A 25,351-nucleotide genomic window follows, 5' to 3' on the forward strand; every position below is an offset into this window, starting at 1 on the left:
ACTCGACCCGTAGCGGAGTCATCGGCAGGAAGCGCGGCGGCTGACACCGAGGTTGTGCGCTAACACAAACTGGGAAAACTCTCTTTATACAAAAGGCTTCAGAGCGGAGAGAAAAAGTGCGGCTTGCCAGAGGCCTTGAAAGGCAGTTTCGGCCGCACACGAGCGCCGAGCCCAAAACGCGGCGACCATTCTTTAAACGCTTGACAAAATTGGAAGATGTACCTTTGACCGCGCTTTATCTGACTCTGACAAAAAAAAACATTCAAGCAAAAAGAAGACTAATTTGTCAGAAAAACCTTTGACCTGTCTTTGCTGCTATTAAAAAAATCTTTCAGCAGCTCATCATTTCCTGCCGGTGTCAAGGCTTGTGGTAAACATTCTTAAAATGGTAAATTCAAGTTGTTCTCTTCTTGTAAAGAGAAATTGAAACCATGACAGTGATTTCAAAACTTAATTTGTGACTACTCAAACGTCCTCCCACATTCCAAAAAACATAAGTTAGAGTTATCAAATTGTCAATAGTCAAGTCAACATACTTCGACTTAAGGCAGCTAACTAGCTAACTAGCATGGCTAACATCAGCTCGTTTCTGCGCTGATGCTACTTCACAAAACTGAGTAAGAGTTACTCGTTTTCTAAGAAATATGTACTTTCATGGTACATTTTTTTTATTTAAAAAGTTTAAGTCACGTTAATAAATGTAGCTCAAGAGCACTTACATATATCGTACATATTTGTACAAATGATGTTGGACCTCGTCCATTTTCTGTATTCTCATCCTGTTCAAGGTTGTGAGGAGCAAAAAGCAGACCGCACACTTTTGACTGGTCGCCAGTCAATTGCAGGGCACGTCTAGAGACAGACAACTATTTTGATTCACATTCGTTACCACTACAGTCCGTCAGACTGTTATAAGAGTTCTGCTAATTTTCACTTTAATTTCTATTTTTCCACCATTTTTTGTCATTTCAAGCATTTTAGCATTGCAGTTGCGAGACAAATTTAGAAGTAGAAGAAATAGAAGGAGAAGGAGAACCATCGGGACGGTCCCAAAAATCTTTGCTAAGCCCACGTCACCTCTTCCGATCAGTCGGAGGGCGAGGGAAGCTCTGTGCTACTTAGGCTGCAGCAGCTAGCTAGCAATGAGCTTTGACTGGCTACTACTGCGCCTAAACATGTTGTGGGGTTGCTTAAGTCAATAATCACCGCCTCCAAGGTGGCGAATAATCGACATTTCTTACAACTATTATTTTTACGAAGGGATGGTAAGAAAAAATGGAGAAGCCATGCTAAATGCTAAGCTAACCGATGATTGACGCGGCTAGCACATTTAACACCAGAAATAAGTGGGACGTTCTTACCGAAGACGGTGAGGTTGACCATGTTCTCGCGGTTGCCCGCCGGGAAGGTGGTGTACTCGCAGATGTACGCCGCCTCGTCATACAGCTGCAGGTTGGAGAAGACGATGGTGGTGTCCTCCAGCGAGGGCGTGCGGTGGCGCACGGCCGCCTGCTTGAAGCTGACGCGCTCCTTGAAGGGCGGCAGCACGGAGACGCCCAGCGCCGGGTTGGCGATGGCCACGTTCTGCTTGGTGCCGTTGAGCAGCTTCTGCCAAGTCACCTGCGAGATCTTCACCGGCGGGTTGCTGTTGATGAAAATGCAGCGCAGCTCCACCTGGGAGCCCACGAAGCCCGACTTGATCGAGTCCATCTGGACCATCTGGCTGCCGGCACCTGTCGGAGAACAGACGGGGGACGTTCGTCAGGAACTGCGGTCAATTTCTTTTGACACTTTTGAGACGGCAAGAAATTGAAGAAAAGAAACAGCGCTTTGGCTTTTCCCAAAAGAAAATGGATGAATGGACTTCAAAATAGAGCTTCCACCGTTTGATGATGACAAATGGACGACCCTCTCTTGGCCAATTACGATTTTTCTTGGAAACAGTCAACTTTTTAATTACGATGCCACATGTTGGTAGTCATGTTTAATTGGCATTTGGATGATGAGAAGATCATTTGGAAACATTTTTCCAAACAAGTTTGAGAAACGTTCTGCCATTCAAGCAAATGAGCGCCGGACTCCAGCAGAAGTCTGACCCTGGGACTCCCGTTTAGCGCTGAAAGTCAAAGCCTGTTCTCAGCCTCCCGGTGAGGGACGTGCATGCCCAGCAGTACATCCGCTTAAAATGTAGGCCCATGCACTAAAAGCCAAGGGGGGGGATCGGGGTCCGCCGGGGGTGCTGCTCCTGATGAGAAAGGAGGTTCCCGGCGAGAAGCAATGCATGGCTAATGAACGAGCGAGCGAGCCTCGGCGGTCCACGCCGGAGCCGCCTCGTCCGTGTGTCGCTCGCCCCACCTCTCTACATCCCCCCCCCCCCAACCGCCGCCTCCTTGTGTAGCGCCAAGGCTATTGCGGTTTTAATTACCTTTTACTCTCCCACCAAGTGCCCGCGGCCGCTAATAGCGATGTGGAAGCTCTTAATAAACACAATGGGAACGCGCGCATATAGAAATATCCAGCGCGAGCGACGCCACGTTTGGCCTCGTGTGTCCGCGTTCAAAGGGTTTGCTCGTAAATAATAATGTTTCAAACTCAAATCCTTGAATCCCTAAACCCGAGCCAGTCTTGAAACAAAACACAAACAACAAATTGAAACCAGAACATTAAATGTCTCAAAAGCCGTAACTTGAAACTATCATTTTCAAACGTCATCATAATCATGGCTTGAAACCCTAACCCCAGTTTGATACCCAATTGCAAACCAAAACCCTGACTTTAAATTATAACCCTCGTTAACAACACTATCAAAAGCTTAAAACCACAAATAAAAACCCAATTATTCTTGAAAGCCTAACCCTGTCTTGAAACCTTTTTAATTCCTAATCCTGAATTATTAATACCCCAACCCTTGTTTGAAACCCTATCCCAATCTTGAAACTGTAATTTGAATACCCTAACCTTGGTTTAATAGCCTAATTTGAAACCATAATACTAACTTTAAACCATAACCTTTTTTTTTCAGTTCTGACATTAAAACACAAACCTTTCATTGAAATACTATCATTTTAAAACTCTAACTCACTCTAATTTGAAACCATAATTTAAAGTTAAACCCTACACTTGAAAACCTACTTTTAAATCCTAAACTTTTTTTTGTCTAACCTAAGATTGAAACCAGGACTTCAAACCTTAAATCAGACTTGAAATTTAAACAGATTTAAAACCCTAACCTGGTTTTAAAACCCAGACTTGAAATCCTAACCCAGGTTTAAAACCCAGACTCAAAATCCTTGCTTGATAGCCTAGCACAGGCTTGAAACCCTAACAGTTATTTACACTTACAACCCATACAAATGGGAAAGGAATGGTCACGATCTGAAGAAACGCCGAACTGAAATGGCTCCCGCTGGCCAATTAAATGAATTAACGACATTCTTTGTTTGTTTCCGGAATGTTGGAAGCAAACTGGCAGCCTGGTGTGCCGTCATGTCAAGAAGTTGCTTCATCCTGTTTTGTCTTTGCCGCATCTTTGTGACCACGCACACAACCTTGATTTAAAAGCTCACTTGCAGGTGAAGTTTGATGATGTCCGATTTTCTGTCCCATTCGAACCCCTCATGACTCCTCCAACGAGGCCTCGGATTTACAAGCAGCCGTAATGTGCCACAAGGTGCGGGCCAGGACCGGCTCCGAGGGGAAAGTCCTGACTTAACGACTCATAAAGCCACTGGTGAATCATGTCGTAAAAGTTGAGACTAAATATGTTGTGTTACTTAGCACACATGCACCCAAAATGGAAACCCTATCCCAGTTTTGAAACCGTCATTTGAAACTGTAATTCAAACATGAAGGCACTAATTCAAAACCCTCTCTCAGGCTTGAAACGGCAATTTGAAAGCAGGCAGACCCTCATTTTAAACCGTAACCTGGGACTAAAACCATATTTCAGCCTTGAAACACTGACCCAGGCCTGAAACCCTGAATTCCACTTGAAATCCTAATTGGAAAACCTAACCCAAACTTGAAACCTTAAGATAATCTTGAAACAGAAATTTGAATACCTTAACTCAAACTTGAAACCCTACCCAAAGTTTTTGAAACATTACACAGAAACCTTAACTCAGGCTTGAACCCCTGAACCAGACTTGAACCCCTAATTGGAAAACCTTCATCCAGCACTTGAAACTCTACATTAAAAGCAAATCTAATTAGGCCTTCGGGTCTGGGTTAAACACACACAACTGTGTGTGTTAGTCTTCCAAATTTCAACCCTGGGTTATAGTTTCAAGCTAAGAAGGTTGAAAAACATAATTTAAAATTTTAACACAATTTGGAACTCTAATACTGTCTTAAAGCTAAAGATAGATAGATAGATAGATAGATAGATAGATAGATAGATAGATAGATAGATAGATAGATAGCTAAGTAGCTAAGATAGCTAAGATAGCTAGCTAGCTTGATAGATAGATAGCTAAGTAGCTAAGATAGATAGCTAGATAGATAGCCAGCTAGATAGATAGATAGATCGATAGCTAAGTAGCTAAGATAGCTAGCTAGCTTGATAGATAGATAGATAGATAGATAGATAGATAGATAGATAGATAGATAGCTAAGTAGCTAAGATAGATAGCTAGATAGATAGATATATCGATAGCTAAGTAGCTAAGATAGCTAGCTAGCTTGATAGATAGATAGATAGATAGATAGATAGATAGATAGATAGATAGATAGATAGATAGATAGATAGCTAATTAGCTAAGATAGCTATCTTGATAGATAGATAGATAGCCAGCTAGATAGATAGATAGATAGATAGATAGATAGATAGATAGATAGATAGATAGATAGATAGATAGATAGAGATAGATCGATAGCTAAGTAGCTAAGATAGCTAGCTAGCTTGATAGATAGATAGATAGATAGATAGATAGATAGATAGATAGATAGATAGATAGATAGATAGATAGATAGATAGATAGATAGATAGATAGATAGATAGATAGATAGATAAGTAGCTAAGATAGATAGCTAGATAGATAGATATATCGATAGCTAAGTAGCTAAGATAGCTAGCTAGCTTGATAGATAGATAGATAGATAGATAGATAGATAGATAGATAGATAGATAGATAGCTAATTAGCTAAGATAGCTATCTTGATAGATAGATAGATAGCCAGCTAGATAGATAGATAGATAGATAGATAGATAGAGATAGATCGATAGCTAAGTAGCTAAGATAGCTAGCTAGCTTGATAGATAGATAGATAGATAGATAGATAGATAGATAGATAGATAGATAGATAGATAGATAGATAGATAGATAGATAGATAGATAGCTAAGTAGCTAAGATAGCTAGCTTGATAGATAGATAGATAGATAGATAGATAGATAGCGAGCTAGATAGATAGATGGAGGATTGCTTGTGGGTTGGGCCGTACCATTTCCAGAGTGAGATATCGATGTTGTCATGCAATAATACTTGCTGATGTGTGACGCGCTCACAAACATCAACTCACGGCAAACTTCGCTGTCAACGCCGTCTAAGCTGTAGTAAATAAGCGGGAGCGCGTTCCTATCTCCCAAACTGTTATGATGAACGCGCTCCATTCTCGGGCGGAACGGCGTGAAAAAAGAGCAATTCCATGCATTGTTATGGCTTTGGCTCAAGCGCCGCCGCCGCCGAAGTGACTTAAGTGACAACCTTTAGAAGTTAGCGAGCGCAACATCATCTTTCATTTCCCCCGCCCCACGTCTACGGAGATTTGGACCCGCGCCGCCCACCAGATGACAGATTGATTCGCTAACGCGCTTTGACAGCGAGGACTAGCAACCTTGTCATGTGTACCTTGAGGAACACCTGTGTCCTTGCGCACCTCCGCTCCGCTTTATCACCGCTCGCATTAGCCGGCCAACGCTGCCGGCCGTAAGATATTTCATGAGACGGCAAACGCAATTTACCGCGTGACAGCGCCGCTTTAAGTTGGAGCTCCGGCTCCTTTCACAAGGCCCGCTGACTTTTTCGTTTTTTTTTTTTCCTGTTCTTTGTGAAAGTTTTGTCTGTCTGTGTAGATTGTCAGTCAGCCACGTTGTGGTAATCCGCAAAAAGTTGAATGAAGACAACCGGATTCTTCTTGGTTCTTAAAGATATTTGACCGTTAATTGTGTGACTTTAAACGTTAATATTATTCCGCCAATTTTTGGGCATCTATCAACTTCCACATAATTCATCCGATTCTTGTCATTCCAATTTTAACATATTCCAAATATTCCTGCCATTCTAGATTCCATTTTTTGTATTCCAAATATTAACGCCGTACCCACAATTCTGTATTTTGTACCCTAATTTCCCTCATTCATTCCTAACGGCAGATTCAACATTTATAGCATTTCAAAAGTGACATTAAAAACATTTCAGAGTTTCATTTCACTTTAGGGATGATTATGAGTCCATTCCCTACTGGATTTTTCGCACCCTACCCCTTTTTTGGTTTTCTGCAATAATTCCTTCATTTATACACAGATTCACACCGTTCTCATTTTCAACTGTTCAGTTCTTTCCAGGTCATTCTGCAGCATTCCATGCACTTCTCTATTTCCTTACCTGGTTAAACAAAGAACATTTCAAAAATAACTATCCCCCCCTCATGTAATTTTTTTTTCGAGAATTTCTTCTTTTTTCCATCCAACCTTTGCGTTGATACCCGAGATCCGCCCTGGTTTATTGCTGATTTTATCAGTACACTTTGTAAACTTCAAACTGGCCTATTCATGGAGTCTCTGAAGAATTGGGGCAAGCGGATTAAAGGTGAAACGCCTTCAACAACCAAGAAGACTGCAGTTGCCTGCAATTAACTTTCGCCGATTCCGGCTGATAGATGAAGACACCGAAGTTCAAACGGCAAATTCCTGGACTTCCAAGGAAGCGTCAGAGGCCGGCAAAGCCACAACCAGGTGGTTACATTTTAACTTGAGAGGGCTATCTTCTCTCACCCTAATGTGTTGAATACAAATAAGTGGCAGGCTGGCAGGCAGATACGTGAAAGACAATATAGCACAATGGGTGTGAAATTCATCACCTGACATAGACTTCCTTCACTGGGTTTTGTGTGAAAGACAGTGACTGATAAATTGCATGTCTGATATGCTAATTTTGAGGAAAGAGCCTCCATTCCGTTCTGGAGGAAAGTTTGCAACAGGGTGTTGAAGCTGATCCCCAAATCCGGGCTGGTTTAAGAGGAAAGAACAAAGACTGGAGGCAAGTTTCCATCCAATTGTTTAGATTTTTTTTAAAGCGAATTTGCTGAAAATGCGCAAAACCAGCTCAGTGGCCGAGCGGTAGAGTGTGTGCCCTGAGACTGGGAGGTCGTGGGTTCAATTCCCGGCCGGGTCATACCAAAGACTATAAAAATGGGACCCATTGCCGCTCTGCTTGACACTCAGCATTACGGGTTGGAATTGGGAGGTTAGATCACCATATGATTCCCGAGCGCGGCTGCTGCTGCTGCTCACCGCTCCCTCACGGGATGGGTCAAATGCGGAGAACGAATTTCGCCCCACTTAGGTGGGTGTGACAATCGGTGGATCTTATCTTATCTTATCTTAAAACAGACATGCGACGTATACCCGTTTCCATCTGTTCTTTTGTGAATACTGCGAGGGAACTCCACCGCTGTAGGTGGCGCTAAACACCATACAATAGAGATATGTGTCATTTAAAAGAAGAAGACCAGGAAGTGACTGCGTCGATATGCTTTTGTAGTTCTTGATCAACCGTAGCGCTTCTTTGCGCTTTTCTTTAATTCATTCCAAAAGGATTTGTCTCGTCGTTCCACCAAACATAACTTACTTTATCGTCCGACTACAAACGTACGTGTGACCTGATATCCGGTCAAACCCGTTTCCATAGCCAAAATTTGCATATTCGTTTTTTCCACAAGCTTCAAAATCCACCCCCCCCCCCCCCCTCTAAGCGTAAAAACTTTTTTTGCGAATTTTGGGCCCTTTTTTGAATTTCTAGCATTTCCATTCAGTTTTATTTTCGCATTTCTTGAAAATTCGAATAGAAACGGGTGGATGGAAACCCAACTTGTGTCAAAAGGTTTAGCTGGGACCAGCAAGTTCAACAAGGATCAATCGCTTCTCCAGCCATGTTGGGATTGAAGTCAAACCACAAACTTTACAGCTACTTCGGTAGAAAGATGAAGTAAAAGCCAACAGTGGAAAGTCTGAGAACATTCACTCGCTTCACTGGGTTCTGTGTGAAACTCCAGCGGCACTACTATGACATTGCTTCTATTTTCTAGAAACTCTGTGCTAAAGGGGCCGTGTTCTTTAAAAAAACACAAACTCCGCCAGACCCACAAAAACTGGCAGAAGATTTTCTGGTGCGAATTGCCGCAGCCCCTCCCGCCATCTTTGCCGCCCTTCCTCCCTTTTTTTTTTTTTTTTTTAACAGACTGAAGCAAATAAACAGGCGCTGGCGCAAATGGAAACCAGAGGGCTGCGCGCAATTATGCAGCCACAAAAGCTCAAATCCCTGCTGTCGGAGGGCCAGGGGCGCCCACGGGGACTCTGAAAACTGGAAGAGTCCTCGCCTGACACGCTGGAGCTGTAATTACAGCGTGACGTGGAAAGGTAGACTTTGGGATGAGTCCGGGGAGAAGGGCCACGATTGAGGGAGATTTACTGGCGCGTTGTTAGTTTTGGGTTCGAGGACAAAGAGAAGAGAGTAAAGAGAGAAACACTTTCAGGTGAGCTCGCGTTATTGAAACAACCGTGCGGCCGTCTGGGCCGCCGCTGATAGCGACGCTCCCTCGGCCCCGCGACCAAGCATTCGGGACCAGTCGGATCCAGCACAAGCGAGGGCGGCTTTGTGTTGTCTGGCAAAACTCAAGCCTTCTGCTGAAAGCGCCTTCCCACGTTCTGATAAGAGTCGTCACTTTTACGACAAGCGCGGGGGGGGAACGGGTTCGACTCGTTTCTATCATGTGGCCGTGGGGATGTTTGCTTTTTCATCTCCGCTGCAGGGAGAGAACGTTTGGCCAATCGCGTCGTTCCGTTCGCTAGCCTTGTGTCAGCAGAACAATACTGCGGTGGTACCTTCAAGTGCGACCGCAAACCAAACTGTTGCCGTCATCAAATCTGTTTGAACTATACAGGCAACGTTTTAAGTCACATGGAAACATTCTGAACTGCCTTTTGTCAAATCAATCTACCCGTAGCTGTTTGCAAAACAATTTACCCATTTGCGTGTTTTGCGCTTTTACTGTTACACCCTAAGATGGCAGCAAAGCCCTGATTAATAGGAAAGTAGTAATTAGTTGCGGCACCTTTTTTTTGTAATCAACTATTAATATACTATAAACAATTCTAGACATTCTTAAAATGTCAGTCGTACATCCTGTTGCTAGCGTAAGAAGCTAACATAGCAGTCTTCATTCTTAAAATGTCAGTCGTACATCCTGTGGCTAGCGTAAGAAGCTAACATAGCAGTCTTCATTCTTAAAATGTCAGTCGTACATCCTGTTGCTAGCGTAAGAAGCTAACATAGTCTTCATTCTTAAAATGTCAGTCGTACATCCTGTGGCTAGCGTAAGAAGCTAACATAGCAGTCTTCATTCTTAAAATGTCAGTCGTACATCCTGTGGCTAGCGTAAGAAGCTAACATAGCAGTCTTCATTCTTAAATCGTCAGTCGTACATCCTGTGGCTAGCGTAAGAAGCTAACATAGCAGTCTTCATTCTTAAAATGTCAGTCGTACATCCTGTTGCTAGCGTAAAAAGCTAACATAGCAGTCTTCATTCTTAAAATGTCAGTCGTACATCCTGTGGCTAGCGTAAGAAGCTAACATAGCAGTCTTTATTCTTAAAATGTCAGTCGTACATCCTGTGGCTAGCGTAAGAAGCTAACATAGCAGGCTACATCTTAAAATGTCAGTCGTACATCCTGTTGCTAGCGTAAGAAGCTAACATAGCAGGCTACATCTTCACCCAGTGCTTATCACAAAATCATGGATTCAAATGCACGGCATTAGTCACAGATAGATTGCAAAAAAACACTCAATAATCATACGGCGGCTAGCTAGCAAGAAGCTAATGTAGCAGTTTCTATCTTCACTTGACGCACTTCGGTACACGTCACAAACAGATGGAATCAATTATAGCACGTCAGTCACAGATGATCCAAATTAAACTCCTTTTGTTCAAAATGTTTGTTGGAGTTCCCGATCAAGTTAGTGACAAGCTGTGCTTTATGTTCGGTGCTAATTCTTGACTAACAGCACAACCTAAATGAACCACACCGGTGACAGAAATCCAGGTGAACCCAAGAACCCTTTTCTTCTTTGGAAAATTATGAATTATACATTAAATGACTGCTATTAGTTCACTGAACACCAAAATATATGTTTTTTTCAATTTATTCCCTAATTTAGAATTAGGGCGAAATTTGACCCTTTGGGATTTAGGGGTATCATTTCGAAAAATCAGAATAACAAAAACTGTCAGTAAACTATTTAGAATTTAAGAAAAATAATCAATCAAATACACAGCTACATTGAACAATATAATTTTTTTGTTTTATTTGTTGCATTTTAGCCATCTTGTCACCACCACTCTGGCTCATGTAAGTGCAATATTCATCCACTAGATGGCCCCATGCAGGGGTCAGAAGTGGCACTCTGGACTTTTAAAGTTAAATTTGTAAAAAATAAATAAATAAAGGTCTTTGTTATTTGAGTAGCAGAATTTATAGGGGCCAAATTTGACCCTGTGGGTTCTCCAGGGTTAAGCTAGTAAGAAGCTAACTTACAGTCCACATCTTTACTTGGTGCTCGCTCATGCCAAACAACACAGATCACAAAACAACCAAATTAAACTTAGCTGTTAACAAAAAGTTGGTCTTCGGGTGCTATCAAGCTAGCACTCAGTGCTAAGGGGGACACTGCCATGCCACTTTTGGGCCATTCAAACCCTCAACAGCCTGCTATTCTTACACAACACTATACATTGAAAACCAGGGCACCCGTCCCCCTGAAAACCTCTCTTTTTTCCTCCCCCTTAAAACAAGCGCTCCCTGGCAGATATGCACCGCCCAGCTGGCCGTCGCCCAGCCAGCTTTTCAAAAGACAATTATTGGCTCGTTTGCCGCTGCGCTCATCCCAGAAGAAACTCATTTGTGCCAGAGTCGAGGCATAATTCACAGGCCGCGACGTGCGCGGGGCCAAGACGAAGCGGGACCCGATGCATATTTCAGAGGAGACGCTCATTAATGTCGGCTATTTAAAGCCGCGCCAGGGAGCGTTGGCGGACAAATGGCGTACCCGGAACGCTAGCGAGACGTCGCCGTTTTTTGAAGGGTGACGCGGATTTGACGCGCCGTTAAAAGCGGCGATGACAACACCTCCAGATGGGCGCAGCTGGTCAACTTTAGCGTAAACGTTTTGGTTAGTGGGACACGGAGGGATCAAACGCGACGCGACCCACTCGGGATAATGAGCGCCTAATGCGGTCGCTGTTCCCACGATGGCCGTGCCCGGGCTGTCCTCATTGGCTCGCCGCCATTGAGTGAGGCACGAGAAATGTTCTGGACCGCGTGGAAAATTGTCAAGGGGAGAAAATGTTAAAGCAACATCTTTCATGGCGAACTCTAAAAAATGAAGATCACGTTAGATATCCTGCAAAAAACTTCTGTCTAGTTTAGGGCTCATTTGGGACAATTCCCTAGTTGAGGTTTGGCAAAGTACGAGCCTTGGACTACTCCTGAAATGGTTTCAAACCAAAATGGCAGATGAATTTAGGCATGGGTCCCTGAGACTTTTTTTTGGGTGACTTGTTATCATACGAAAATGTCCACCCAATATTGTGAGGATCGGTGAAACTGGTTTCCGGGGCTAATATTTTCTAACCTTGCAGGTTTCGGGTTCAGTATCATCAAACTTTGATGCCATGTGCTCAGCCTACATGAAACGGAACAGGCAAAACAAAAAAAAATCTTAATTCAACATCACCTTTTCTAGGATAACCTGGACTAGTGAGCGAGCTGCTAGTGAGCTAGCTAGCTAGTGAGCTAGCAGGTAAACAAGCACCATGGGTGGTAGCTAGCTAGCACCTGGGGCTAAAGCCAAACTCTGGCAGGGATTTTACTTTCAGGTGCTAGCAAGCTAGCGCCCATGATGCTTATTTACCTGCTAGGGAGCTAGCTAGATAGCCAGCATCAGGGCCTAAAGCCAAACTGTGGCAGGGTTTTTACTTTCAAGTGCTAGCTAGCTAGCGCCCATGATGCTTATTTACCTGCTAAGGAGCTAGCTAGATAGCCAGCATCAGGGCCTAAAGCCAAACTGTGGCAGGGTTTTTACTTTCTGGACCTGGATTTGCCACCTCTGGTTATCCTAGAAAAGGTGATGTTTAATTAAGATTATTATTTTTATTATTATGTTCCATTTCATGTAGGCTGAGCATATGACATCAAAGTTTGATGATACTGAACGAAACCTGTAAAGTTAGCAAATATTAGCCCCGGAAACCAGTTTCACCCTAAAAAGTAAACAAGCACCATTGGAGCTAGCTAGCTAACTAGCATAAGGGGCTAAAGCCAAACTGTGGCAGGGTTTTTACTTTCTGGACCTGGATTTGAACGGTCAGATGCTATCAATATAAAACCAATACAATCTACAGTATATGACATCATCCATATCACTATCGATCCAGATATATATAGTAGATCCTATGGAGATACATTTAGGCCATGGAATGGAAGGATTAACCGAATTTAGAGAAACATTCTGCGGTTCATCAAGTGCAGCACATGTTTCTCATTAGGACAAAATAGCAATTCACCATTTGACATACAATGTCACAAATCAGACTTATCTTTTGTTTTTCCCCAACAACTTTCCAACTGACAATTTGCTTTCCTGCAGATTTATTCAGAATCCTCACGTCCTGCTTGTTTATCGCCGCTGCCAATTAGTTTGCCGCCGCCGCTTTGTCAGTATTTCTCCGTAACTGTGACACTTGTCTAGGGACGGCAGCATTTATTTTATTTTTTTTAATCTTTGTGGCAAAAAGCAATTCGCAGCCCTATGAGGTTGTGAGGCATAAATTAGAGCTTCAGCAAAAATGTACTTTGAGGGCACGGCATTTAAACTATGATTAATTAATGACAAAATATTATTTTGTTATGACAGAAAGTTCATAAGAAAGTCTCTTTTTTCGCCGACTAGGAAAATTAGACTGTGACAGTTATGAAAAACAAAAGGCTCGTGTAAACAAAAGAAATCAAAAAGGTCGGTGTATAAAAAAGTAAGCAGAGTAAGTTCACAAGCTACCGATGAACAGATGACGATTCAGGATATCTCAACTATTTGGACCGCACCCCAAATCTCCACATTTTTCACCCAAAAATTCCAAAATGAAGAAATATTTTACATCATTTCCCTTCCCACATTTTTTTGGACCAATTCAATAGGAATAGACCGATAATCGGTCAGGTGCCGATATTTGGCATTTTGACGAATATCTGTATTGGCCTTTTTTTTTAGAAATGTTAGCCGATGTTACCCACATACAAAAAAAAAAAAGAGCAATGATGATGACATGTCAAATCGGTAAAATTACCGAATGAACAATACTGAGCTCTCCAGAAAAATAAAAATAAATAAAAATAAATGTTAGCCGATAAAAGGTCAATTTAAAACCATTTTAATCTCAGAAACTATTAAAATTTTCCGTTAATGATTAAGATACTGCTGACACCGGTAACCTCCTGAACCTTTTGTTTTTGTTTGACATTAAAACAAATAAATGTGAACATTTAAGATTTTAGGTCGAAAACGATAGAGAGCTAAAGTATTGACTTTTTAAATTTTTCCATTTCACTTTGTAAGACGTACTGATAATCTTGGGCGCGCCCTGAACATTTGATTAGAAATTTAAAATAAAGTGCATTGTCTAAGAGAAAAACAAGATTTTGAAAAGTCTGAAAAATTGTTCAATAAACATGTTTTAAGGCATTATAAGTCAAGATTGGCATTTGTATAAAAAAAAAAAATTGACCCCAATATTTCAAAACATATTCTTAAAAATTTAAAGCGCTGGAGTTTGTATTTTTTCAAATTTTAATGCCAATATTTTCCCTTTTAGAAAATGAATATCGGCTACAAATATCGGCATCCTTGACTACTAATAATCGGCATCGGCCCTGAAAAAAAAAAAACATATCGGTCTATCTCTACAATTCAAAGCATTCCCACTTCAAAAATGTTCAACTCATCAGCTCGAGCCCACCATCAACTCTACGGCTCATTTAGGACCTTTTTATGTATTCCACATTTTCCAAATCAATTTCAGCCATTCGCCGCATCAATATAATGAGATGCGCGGCGATTTAAGCACGATGACAGCTACAAGCGCTCGCAGACCGGACTTGTTTGAAAAGGTCCAGAACAATGCAGCATCTGCTTCAGCGCTGTAAATGTTAATGATTATCGACAGTATTTACTGCCTTGGGCCAACGTCCCGGACTGACTTCCATCCGAGGCGAAAAAGCAAAACGCTTGTTTGTTTTGAGTGCTATGATCACTTTGACTCTCGGGCCGCTGTAAAAAATGAAAATGTCATCAAAATGAAATAATTGTTGTTCTTTTTTTCTGGCAAGAAATTTCTTCTTACAAACAGTTTTTGTGTAAGTTTTTTTTTTGGTGGGGGGGTGGGGGTGTCATAACTTGCTATTGACATTTCATTGTTTTTTTTTTTAATAGTTGTTAATTATATATATAATTACAAAATAGCACTCTCCAGTTGTAATGAATGCTTTCACGTGCACGGACTGTAATCTGGGATTTTGCTCATCTTTAAACCACAGCGATGACAAACAGAAAGCGGCTTTTGGCAGGCTGAATGAGCGTATACAACGCCCCCCCCACCCCACCCCCACGTCTCTCTCCTCCCCCGCACCTTAACTAAACAAGGCCACAACCGGTTTCGGAGCGACGACACAAAATAAACAGTGGTGACGCGGGCTGACCAAATGTTGGATGACATCACCCGCTGATACCCGATACTGAGCCCGGCGAACGTCTGCAAACAAGAGTGGACTTGGAAAGTGGAGGGGGGGGGGGGGGGCTGTGTAAGGGTCCACCTGGTGAACAAGTTACTGTAGGCTCTCCAACTGTTCTCTCTTGGACACAAAACTGATCCAGAAGCAGCTGGCAAAGGTGGCTAACGCATTGGCTAACACCATTGCGGAGTTTTTCAAAGATTGTTATTATTCTCATTCAGTACGATTCCGAATCGATCTTAAATGTCCCAAAATTGATTTTTTATTTAAATGATGGTATTATCTTGCCCTTTGTTTGTGTGTGTGCCTTTATTGGGAGCGCTGTTCATGTTGTACACGATTCGGCCACTTAGGGGCAGTGTGGCTCCGCTCACCACATTTAGAGAGTAGAAGGGAAAAGTCATGATCAAGTGATTCCGATAAAAGTTGTTTTTTGCAGCGTAGGAAGTGAGTAATGTCAAGCTGCTTGAGTGATAAAAGTGCTGCGAGTAGCGCGCTAATTAGCATTAGCGAGTCCGACTGGAGTAGATCATGACGATTCTTTGCACATCTATAAATTGAAGTAGAAATTAGAGATGGACTGATATGGTTTATTCGTGGCCGATACCGATTATTAGTAGTCAAGGATGCCGATATTTGTAGCCGATATTCATTTTCTAAAAGGGAAAATATTGGCATTAAAATTTGAAAAAATACAAACTCCAGCTCTTACATTTTTTAAAAATTTTTAAGAATGTTTATTGAACAACTTTTAGGGTTTGTTAAATATTGGAGTTTAAAATGTAATAAAAAAGTTCTCAGGGGCAGGAGCATGTTTTGAAAAGTAAATAGCTCCCTGTTGTTTTCTACAGTAAATTAAGTTTTCCAAAATTACAAAAGTACAGTATTAAAATTGTACTTATCTTGGTTTTAATCTCAAACAAAAAAACGGAAGGTGCAGCATCTCTGAAAATGGAAATAATGAGTGCCTTGAAGTTAACACGTCTTTAAATGTTTCTATTATCGGGCTTAGGATTCTTTGATGCCGATATTTGCAAAATGCTGAATATCGGCCTAGCCGATAATCGGCCTAGCCGATAATGGATCCATCTCTAGCAGAAATCATTGTCAATTAAATCATTTTGAATCAAAAATCGAGTCTGAATCGAAAATCGAGTCTGAATCGAATCGCAGGCCCCAAAAAATTGAAAATCTAATCGTAATTACTATCAATCATAAATAAGTCAGCGCTGCATCCAACATACAGTATTATTTAAAAATAACAAAATAAGAATACAATGATTAAAAATAGGAATACAATATACTGTATGTATGTATTGATTATATAATCCAAATCAGTCTAATTAATGAAGCAAATTTAATCAAATTAAATGAAATAAAATACAAATGAATTTGGTTTGGAGGTCGGACACTTCATCATCCATATAAATAATACAATACAACCCCTGCCCATGCTAATAATAAAACCGGGTTCCGATACACATATTGATTTGATATAATGGGTGTCTGCAGACGAGCTATAGTCACATTTATGCTACATTAGTCACAGTGTCACGGAGATCAATGCAGCGGCCTGAAACTAAATAAAATGTATTTCAAGTAAAAAAAAAAAAAAGTAAAATAAATACAACGTAATAAAACATAATCCTGCCAAATGATTCTGTCATCTAATCCTTCTATTTGACCCGAACCAAGCCCGTTAAAAATGAACTGAAACAAATCTATTTGACTGTTAACTGGCGGAAAAAAGGATGCAAAAGGAGGCTTTCACGTACGCAAGCACAGAAAATCCATAAAGCCGCTGCGGGGGTGACCTTTACAAATACTCAACCAGCCACACAGGTTTTTTTTTTTGGCTCTCTGACCTGCACCACAGATACCGGGGGAGTTTTTTTTTTTTTTTTAACTCGATTTCTTCCGTTTTTCCTCGACAAAGGCCGGCTTGATGTCTGCAAGATGCGAGTACAGCTAAAGGTAAATAAATATGTACACATGCCGAAGACACCACCGGCTTTATTAAAATGGAAAAAAAAAAAGCCGACGATCAATATTTGATAAGAGGAGAGAGTTTGCACGGTCGCCCCAAGAATTGTGCGAATCGTGCATTTTTAAAGACGTGCGAGATGAAACAAACAAGGAAAAAAAAAAAGAGCAGTCATCAAAGTGCATGCGTAATGTGCGGTTGGGACCCGCGCAGGACACGCTCTTCCTCGGCTCCGATAACTCCTCCTCTTCCTCCAGCTGGATCCGCCGTCTGCTATCAATTAGCCGGCGGCGCATCTCGTTGGGGTTCGGCCACGCCGTGACCTGCGCGCGTCGCGTCTGCGCACGTGTCGGCGGGAATTAACGGCAAATCGGCACGATTATGAATGTGGCCCCCCCCGCGGGTCACCTCCTTTAGGTGCGGATTAGCGTGCGGCGTTTAGCCTTAGATGATCCACTTCAACTGCGTTGGACTTATTTTAGCGCGGAACATGTTTTTCTCATGATTGAAATCGTTTTTTTATCGGAATCGTAATCGGCGCGCCTTGATCGAGTCAAAGTAGACCAGATCAATTCACGATGTATTATTATTTGCTGGCATTGGACCAAAACTACTGTAAAATGCTGTGAATAACGCTTATTTTAATAAGAAACAAAAAAAATGTCAATTGTTTAGACTAGAGGTGTCAGTCGATTACATTTTTTAATCGTAACTAATCGCACAACTTCGATAATTAACTGACGATTAATCACACATTAATTGTACATTTTATATCTCAATTAGATCAAAATTTACAATAAAGTGTAAAAAAAAAAAATCAAAATTTAAATATGGTTGAATTTTTTTTGTCATTTAATAACAATCCAATAATTTTTTTTTTTTTAAATATGTACTGTAAAAAAAAAAATTTTGGAAATACTGTGCAAGGTTTTTGACTGATGCCAGCAAATGCCACACAGGAAACTCCAACTAATCATGGGGGAGGGGCACCAAAATTCTGCGAGTAATTAGTAGCCACCCAAAAAGATTTGCAATCGCCGATAGATGCCACAAAACGCCGGCAGAGAATTTGGTTTCAATTAGACTAAGCTATGGCTTGATTATATGAAGCTCCTCCCGTCATCTCAACACAGTTCTTTCGCAAAAAGATGGCACCAAATGGCACCTAAGCAATATTTTTATATTAGACAAGGCTCTGGCATGACAACAAATAGGATCTAGTTTTTTTTTTTGGTGAAGAACACAGGTTAGGTTCCCCTACAAAATCAGCAAAAAGGCAAATAGGCAGGGCTACAAAGTCATCTTTTGCGAACCCTTAAGCGGCAACATCGATGTCCCGGGACCCCACTTTTACTCATTCACCCCCAGCCATTTTCACTGAAGCAACCCCCTTCGCTCCCGGCTGTTTGACTGGATTTTAACTGATTTTGCAAAGCCCACAGAATATTGTGTGCTATAAAAACATGGAACTTTTCATCAGGAAAAAAAAAAGTATATTTGTATCTGTTTCCGTTTTGCAGCAATTAGCATTAGAATATAGCTAAGTTTCATCATTATTCACAAACTTGCTGAAAACACTGGCAAAAAGAGCTTGTTGCAACATGGCCCTGGTTGGTCTCTTATACTCTGCTGCCACCTGCTGGCCGCTTTTTGTTGTTGTAATAACTACTATTGCCTTAAGCAATTTATTCAGGTCAGAAGCTGCATCTAAGCCTGTTCTGTATGCTCTAGCATTAAAAAAAACAAAAACAAACATAAAAAACGTATTTATATGTTTTTGGGTTTGAATGAGTTAAGAAGCTTTACAGGTGGAAGACCAGTCGCCGTCCTGACTTAATCCCTCACTAACCTCATCTCGCAAACCGCAGTGAGTTTGCAATGCTAACGAAAACCAGCAGCTCATGCGCTAGCACATGACGGCGGTGGCAGATAGCGCGGGAACACAGGAAGGTTTTCAACACGGCGGCCGGGCTGCCAAACTCGACTGTTTTCATGTGTGTTTTTGATCGTAAATCCCGGCTCTCGTCGCCAGCTCTGCGAGGCCGGCGGGGGCTGAAGCGTTTCCTAAACCACGACCGCAGCGCGGACGCGGCCAGGCCAGCGCGGCTCCATGTTCCGTATACATATGAGCATTGGAATGCTAGCCGCGTCGCGCCGCCGCATTCGCGCCGCGCCGCATGTGCTCTCCAGCTGTGAGTCCTTTTCGCCACTCTCGTCCTTCCCCGATGTACTTTTTCTCTCGCACATGCCATAAATCAAACCTCGCGGTGGAAAAACGCGGCTTTGTCACTTTGCAGCTTACGAATCAAACAGTCCAGTTTTTGGTCTCAAGATCATTGAGTATCGGCAAAATCATTTGTGAGAGATGATAATGTCGTATCATTGTCAGAAAAGTGCTTTACACGTCTGGAAAACAAAAAAAAAACGCACTCGACCCCCACATTCATGTATTTGCAGTTTGTTTTTGGTGAATTTGCTGATTTTTTTTCTCCCACATTTTTTTTTTTTTTAAAAATAAATAATAATACATCTAAAAATCAATTCAAAATTTAAATGAAAATTTCCCCAATTTTTTTTTACCCGATTACCCACGTAAGACATTTTTATTTATATTTTTTAAATCCAATCCTCCGCTTATATTTGAGTTTTTTTGAGGGGGGGGGGGGGGGGGGGATGAGCGGCAATTATTTGCAGATTTTCAGTTCAAATATGTCTCTTTCATTGTTGAACTTTGACATTAGAATTATATCATTATGATTATTTTGGTAAAAAATTCTACTTTCTTTCCCCCCAAAATTTCAGCTTTCTTCAAGAAAAGTAAAAAATAAAAAAAAATTCTTGAAAAATACTACTTTATTCTCTCTGTATTTCTCTAAAAATGAAAAAAAAGTTGATTATTATAACATTGTGACTTAAAAAAAAAGTCACATTTTTATTTCCTGTGCCATTTACATTTATGACAACAAAAAAAAAGACCATTCTCATGAGATTACAATTTGGGCCCTATTTTGTGCTGAGCGTCTTTCTTTTAGTATTTTCCTAGACCACGTAAAAGGTGTTGTGGGAGGGAATGCAGCTGACTCCCAATCAAACGAAGCGGCTCCCCTAATTCCCTTTAAATTCAGTGAGAGCTGTGCAGCCTGCATGGCATATAAATGCAGGAGATCAACGTGTGCAAAGTGCGCGCATTTATTTTGAGTCCGGGGCTGCCGCAAAAATGTCTCCCCCTGCACCCAAAAAGTTTGAGAACCCCTCGTTGAGAAAAACAGCTTTCAAAGAGAAGTCAGTGGAACCACAAAGCCGCAGCAAGGGGGGGAGAGCGAGCGCAGCCTAAACGGCGAGCGGCGCGACGGCTTCCAGTTACTCGCGTCTCCGCCGCTCGTTCGACGTCTGACGTCTGAGGAGCGACACACGGCAACCTGGGCCGTCGAGTGGTGCGGCGGATTTCAAGAGATGGCAGAAAAAACAACAAGGCTGAAGGGAAAGGATGGCAGCTGAGCTCAAACGTGGCCGTCCTAATCGTTAAGCGACTCTGGGGTGCCGCGGTGGGTGGGCTGCGGGCACGGAGAAAGGCAGGAAATGAACTCATGGCTCCGCCCCCTCCCCCCCTCCCCCCCACCTCTTGTTGTCAAAAAATTGGAGGGGTGGGATTCGCTTAGCGCCAGAGAAGGAAAGCATAATTGCAAGCAGCACTCGGAAAACAGTTGGGGCAAAAGTAACCCAATTATGGATCAAAAATGGTCCGATCCACTTTATGGGTCAATTTGACCCAATTTTCTGAGTTGTATCTTGACTCAAAGTTGGGTTAAATTGACCAAATTAGGGAATCGGTCCATTTTTGACCCATAGTTGGGTTATTTTTGATTTTTGATTATTGTTCTAAATGTACAATCAAATGTACAATTCCCCCCCCCCTAAGTTTTCATGCTCTTGTTAACATATAAGTATAAAAATGCTAAACTAAATGAAACATGGCTGCATTTTTAGTCATTTCATAATAATTTATAAAAATAAGTTAAAATTAAAAAGATGTACTGTAAAAAAAACAAAAATGAGTGTGATATTGATTTGTGTTGAGGTCATTTTTCTGCCACTAGATGGCACAATTGCATTTGTAAGACATTGACAGCTCAGTGCATTGTGAAATTCTGCACATTTTAAAAATTGTAAAATACAACACAAATATATGCATCATTTATAATTATTTATCAATTAAATTCATTAATAAATATATTTATTTATTTATTATAATTTAGTACTGCTAAATTTGGACGTGTCTGCTGGAATTCCCCAAGTACAGGCTTTCCGAGGAAGGGCTTAATTAATTATTTATGAATTAATTAATTTAGAAAAAAATGGTGGCCAGAAAATAACTTTAAATTAACTCAAAATTAACACACTCATTTTGACACCCCTATCTAAAACATTAAAATATGTCTTAAATTAGCAAACATCTGCCCATACATTTTTTTCTGTTATCTTGGATTGTCACGTATCGGGGGTCACCCTGGAACGTAACTCCGCCCATGATCGCATCATGATCAGTGTCTCTCCCACACACACACACACACACACACACACACAAACTATTTTCCCTCCAAATTGAACAAACGCAAAGCGCATAAAAGTGACAGGAGGGTTCAAACGAGCAGCTCCCAGGTAAGCGCGCACTGAGCGGCGGTAATTGTGCATTTTCCAGCGCGGCCGAATCGTAAGCGTTTGACGGGCGGCCTTTTGTGCGCCGATAAAAGATGAGCCCGAATTACCCGGCAAGACGGCGGCTAGTTAAAGATGGCGAAGAAACCTGAATGGGCTGCGACTCGCCTGGCGCTTTGACGAAACAAAGGCAAAAGCATGGCCGACACATCCTGATGGTGTCGTGCTATTGATCACGAGGCGGCGCCGAGACGAGCCGGGCCAGATCCGGCGACTCAATTAGGACGTGTTGAAATCGCTGTCGCTCACCCTGGGAGAAGCGAGCATGCGAAAGTGCTTGCGTTTCTTCATCGCAGCCTAATTAGGATTCTCCGAGCGCACGAGAGGTTCGCTGTGTTGTCCCACCGAGGGAAGGTTTGTGGATCAAACCCGTGCTGGGCCGCGTGGCCTGGCGGTGTAGGACAGGAATCGTTCCTCCCGGATCCAATGTCCTCCATCAGTCGGGAAATTAAGCTCACAAAGACTACAAAATCGGCGAGCTTGGGCATCCCCCCCAAAATAATTGTGATCGATTACAGTTGTCAAAATTCATCGATTAATCGACAAGTAATCAATGAGCAAATTAGTCGACAACTATTTTAATAATCGAGTAATCGTTTGAGACGGTTTTTTATTTAAAATGGTCCAAATCCTCTGATTTCAGCACGTCAACAGTAATTGTTCACTGATGAAAATAAATCGAATTCGTCGATTAATGGATGGAATAATTGATAAATTAATCGATTCAAAAAATATTCGATAGTGACAGCACTATAATCGATAAAACAAACGTACTAAGTTGGTAAGTGTGGTATGAGTCGTGCTGTCACTAGGGCCGCTCGATTATGGGAAAAATAATAATCACGATTATTTTGGCAATAATTGAAATCACGATTATTCAAACGATTTTTTTTTTGGTTGGGTAAAAAACAAAACACCAACTAAAAAAAAATCGAAACACTATAATTATGTAAGTTACCTTTGGACTAAATAGAATTTATAATAATATATATTTATAATAATGATAATATATATATATATATATATATTTTTTTTTATTTACATATTTTTTTATATATTTATATATTTTTTAAACTTGATCTTAATGTTACAGTGGCTAAAAAACTAAATATTTAAAAGTAATCACTCACAGAAGTGCGCCACCTACACACCTGGATGTTAAATTTAAAAAAAATAAAATAAAAATAAAAAATCCCAAGCTTTCATTTGGCAGATTGTGACCAGATACAAATGTCCACCTTACATTTTCTTCTTCCAAAAAAATCGGAACGGAAAGCGAGGACGCGGCTCTCTGCTGGAGCACTTATCTTAATTCCCCATCATCCCGAGTAAATTGAAATGTCCGTTTGTGGATTATGACTCCCGGACAGCACGAGTGGCCCGCGTCGGACCCTCGCTCGCCGATGGAACTTAATCGAAGAGGTTTCAAGTGAACTCCAGCATCTCTTTCATGATCTATAATCCCTCAGTGGGCAGCCGGGGACTGAAACCTTATTTTTAACAGTATGTGGAAAGAGATGAAAGAAAATCGGACTCTCAATGTCTTGGGGAGGGAAAAAAGCATTTCAAAGAGTAAAAGTCAAGATATTTTGATTTATTTATAATAATTTAGGGTAAAGCTAGAGATGTTCGATAGCATTTTTTTTTTTCAGACTGAGCTAGGGCCACCGATAATTAGCCTTCAAACATCGGTCAAAACAATCGGCTAATTGGGCCAAATGGCCAATTATTTTCCCCTTAAAACGTTATAGAAGAAATCCAAAGTTTCAGATGCTGTAAAAGTACCCTGAATGCACCATTTTGTTTGCGTAGCATTAGCAACTAGCAAGTGTGTAGTGTTTGTTATTCTGGTTATTTTGTTGTCCCTAAAGCGTCATTTAAGCTATTTAATGACACCTCAGTTGGAGTTAACTGTAAAACTAAACACACGACGATAAGAATACAATACAAAACATGCTTTGTTTTTAAAACATCGCTCACCTAGCGCTAACGCTAAAAACAAAGGGAGGATCCCAATCAAATGCTAACAGGAAACTAGCATTGACTTCGGGAGTGTTTTTCCTAAAAATAACGAATATGACCCATAAATGTTGTGGGAACACAATTGCATGCATTAAATGTATATTTTTAAATAATTACCAACTAGCAAGTGTGTAGCGTTTGTTATTCTGGTTATTCTGTTGTCCCTAAAGCGTCCTTTAAGCTATTTAATGACACCTCAGTTGGAGTTAACTGTAAAACTAAACACACGACGATAAGAATACAATACAAAACATGCTTTGTTTTTAAAACATCGCTCACCTAGCGCTAACGCTAAAAACAAAGGGAGGATCCCAATCAAATGCTAACAGGAAACTAGCATTGACTTCGGGAGTGTTTTTCCTAAAAATAACGAATATGACCCATAAATGTTGTGGGAACACAATTGCATGCATTAAATGTATATTTTTAAATAATTACCAACTAGCAAGTGTGTAGCGTTTGTTATTCTGGTTATTCTGTTGTCCCTAAAGCGTCCTTTAAGCTATTTAATGACACCTCAGTTGGAGTTAACTGTAAAACTAAACACACGACGATAAGAATACAATACAAAACATGCTTTGTTTTTAAAACATCGCTCACCTAGCGCTAACGCTAAAAACAAAGGGAGGATCCCAATCAAATGCTAACAGGAAACTAGCATTGACTTCGGGAGTGTTTTTCCTAAAAATAACGAATATGACCCATAAATGTTGTGGGAACACAATTGCATGCATTAAATGTATATTTTTAAATAATTAGCAACTAGCAAGTGTGTAGCGTATGTTATTCTGGTTATTTTGTTGTCCCTAAAGCGTCCTTTAAGCTATTTAATGACACCTCAGTTGGAGTTAACTGCAAAACTTAACACACGACGATAAGAATAACATCCACTGAATATTTAAATACAAAACATGGTTTGTTTTTAAAGCATCGCTAGCCTAGCGCTAATGCTAAAAGGAATGGGAAGATCCCATTCAAATGCTAACAGGAAGCTAGCATTGACTTTGGGAGTGTTTTTCCTACAAATAACGACACAAATGTTGCGGTAACACTAATTGGGGGGTCTGGGGGCGCTAATTTTATGCATGATAAACAGTATATTTTTAAATAATCGGCAGATTAATCTGCCAAAAGATGCCTATCGGTTGGGCCCCAGTCGGCGCCTTCACTTTTTGAGTCCTCGCTGTAGACGCTAAGTGAACTTTGATACACAAGAAACGCACGCAGGGGTTGTTTGTGCTGGCAAAAAAAGTAGACAAAGACCGCCATCGATCGCGCGCGAGCAAGTGGGGGACCTCCGCAGCGTGTTGAGCCAGGTGGCGTTCGATATCCGGCCCACTTTCTTTGACCTTAAAGCTTTTAATCAGCTCGGCCAGGGAGCTTGTCAATCGTGTCAAACAACGCGCGAGCTCGGGTGGGGGGTCTGGGGGGGGGGGGGGGGCTTCTTGGTAGCCCCCCCTCCCCCTCGCCCGGCCCAAATAGAGGAGAAAGACGCCGCGTGGCGCGTACGGCTGTTTTCCTCGGACAAACTGTCGTAACTGATCGGGAAAAAATACGGGAGGTCCGTCAA

General features: G+C 41.4%; 1 protein-coding gene across 5 annotated transcripts in view; it reads right to left on the bottom strand.

The window, feature by feature from the left end:
* Positions 1-25,351, bottom strand: part of nectin1b (nectin cell adhesion molecule 1b) — a 212,093-nt gene that overhangs the window by 126,570 nt on the left and 60,172 nt on the right. For all 5 annotated transcript variants that reach the window (XM_077566637.1, XM_077566638.1, XM_077566636.1 and 2 more), the window contains one exon: positions 1,362-1,733. In XM_077566637.1, coding sequence (XP_077422763.1) covers positions 1,362-1,733 — 372 coding nt within the window. The remainder of the gene's footprint in view (positions 1-1,361; positions 1,734-25,351) is intronic.

The sequence above is a fragment of the Vanacampus margaritifer genome, chromosome 5 (assembly GCF_051991255.1).
Source record: "Vanacampus margaritifer isolate UIUO_Vmar chromosome 5, RoL_Vmar_1.0, whole genome shotgun sequence".
NCBI classification, from domain to species: domain Eukaryota; kingdom Metazoa; phylum Chordata; class Actinopteri; order Syngnathiformes; family Syngnathidae; genus Vanacampus; species Vanacampus margaritifer.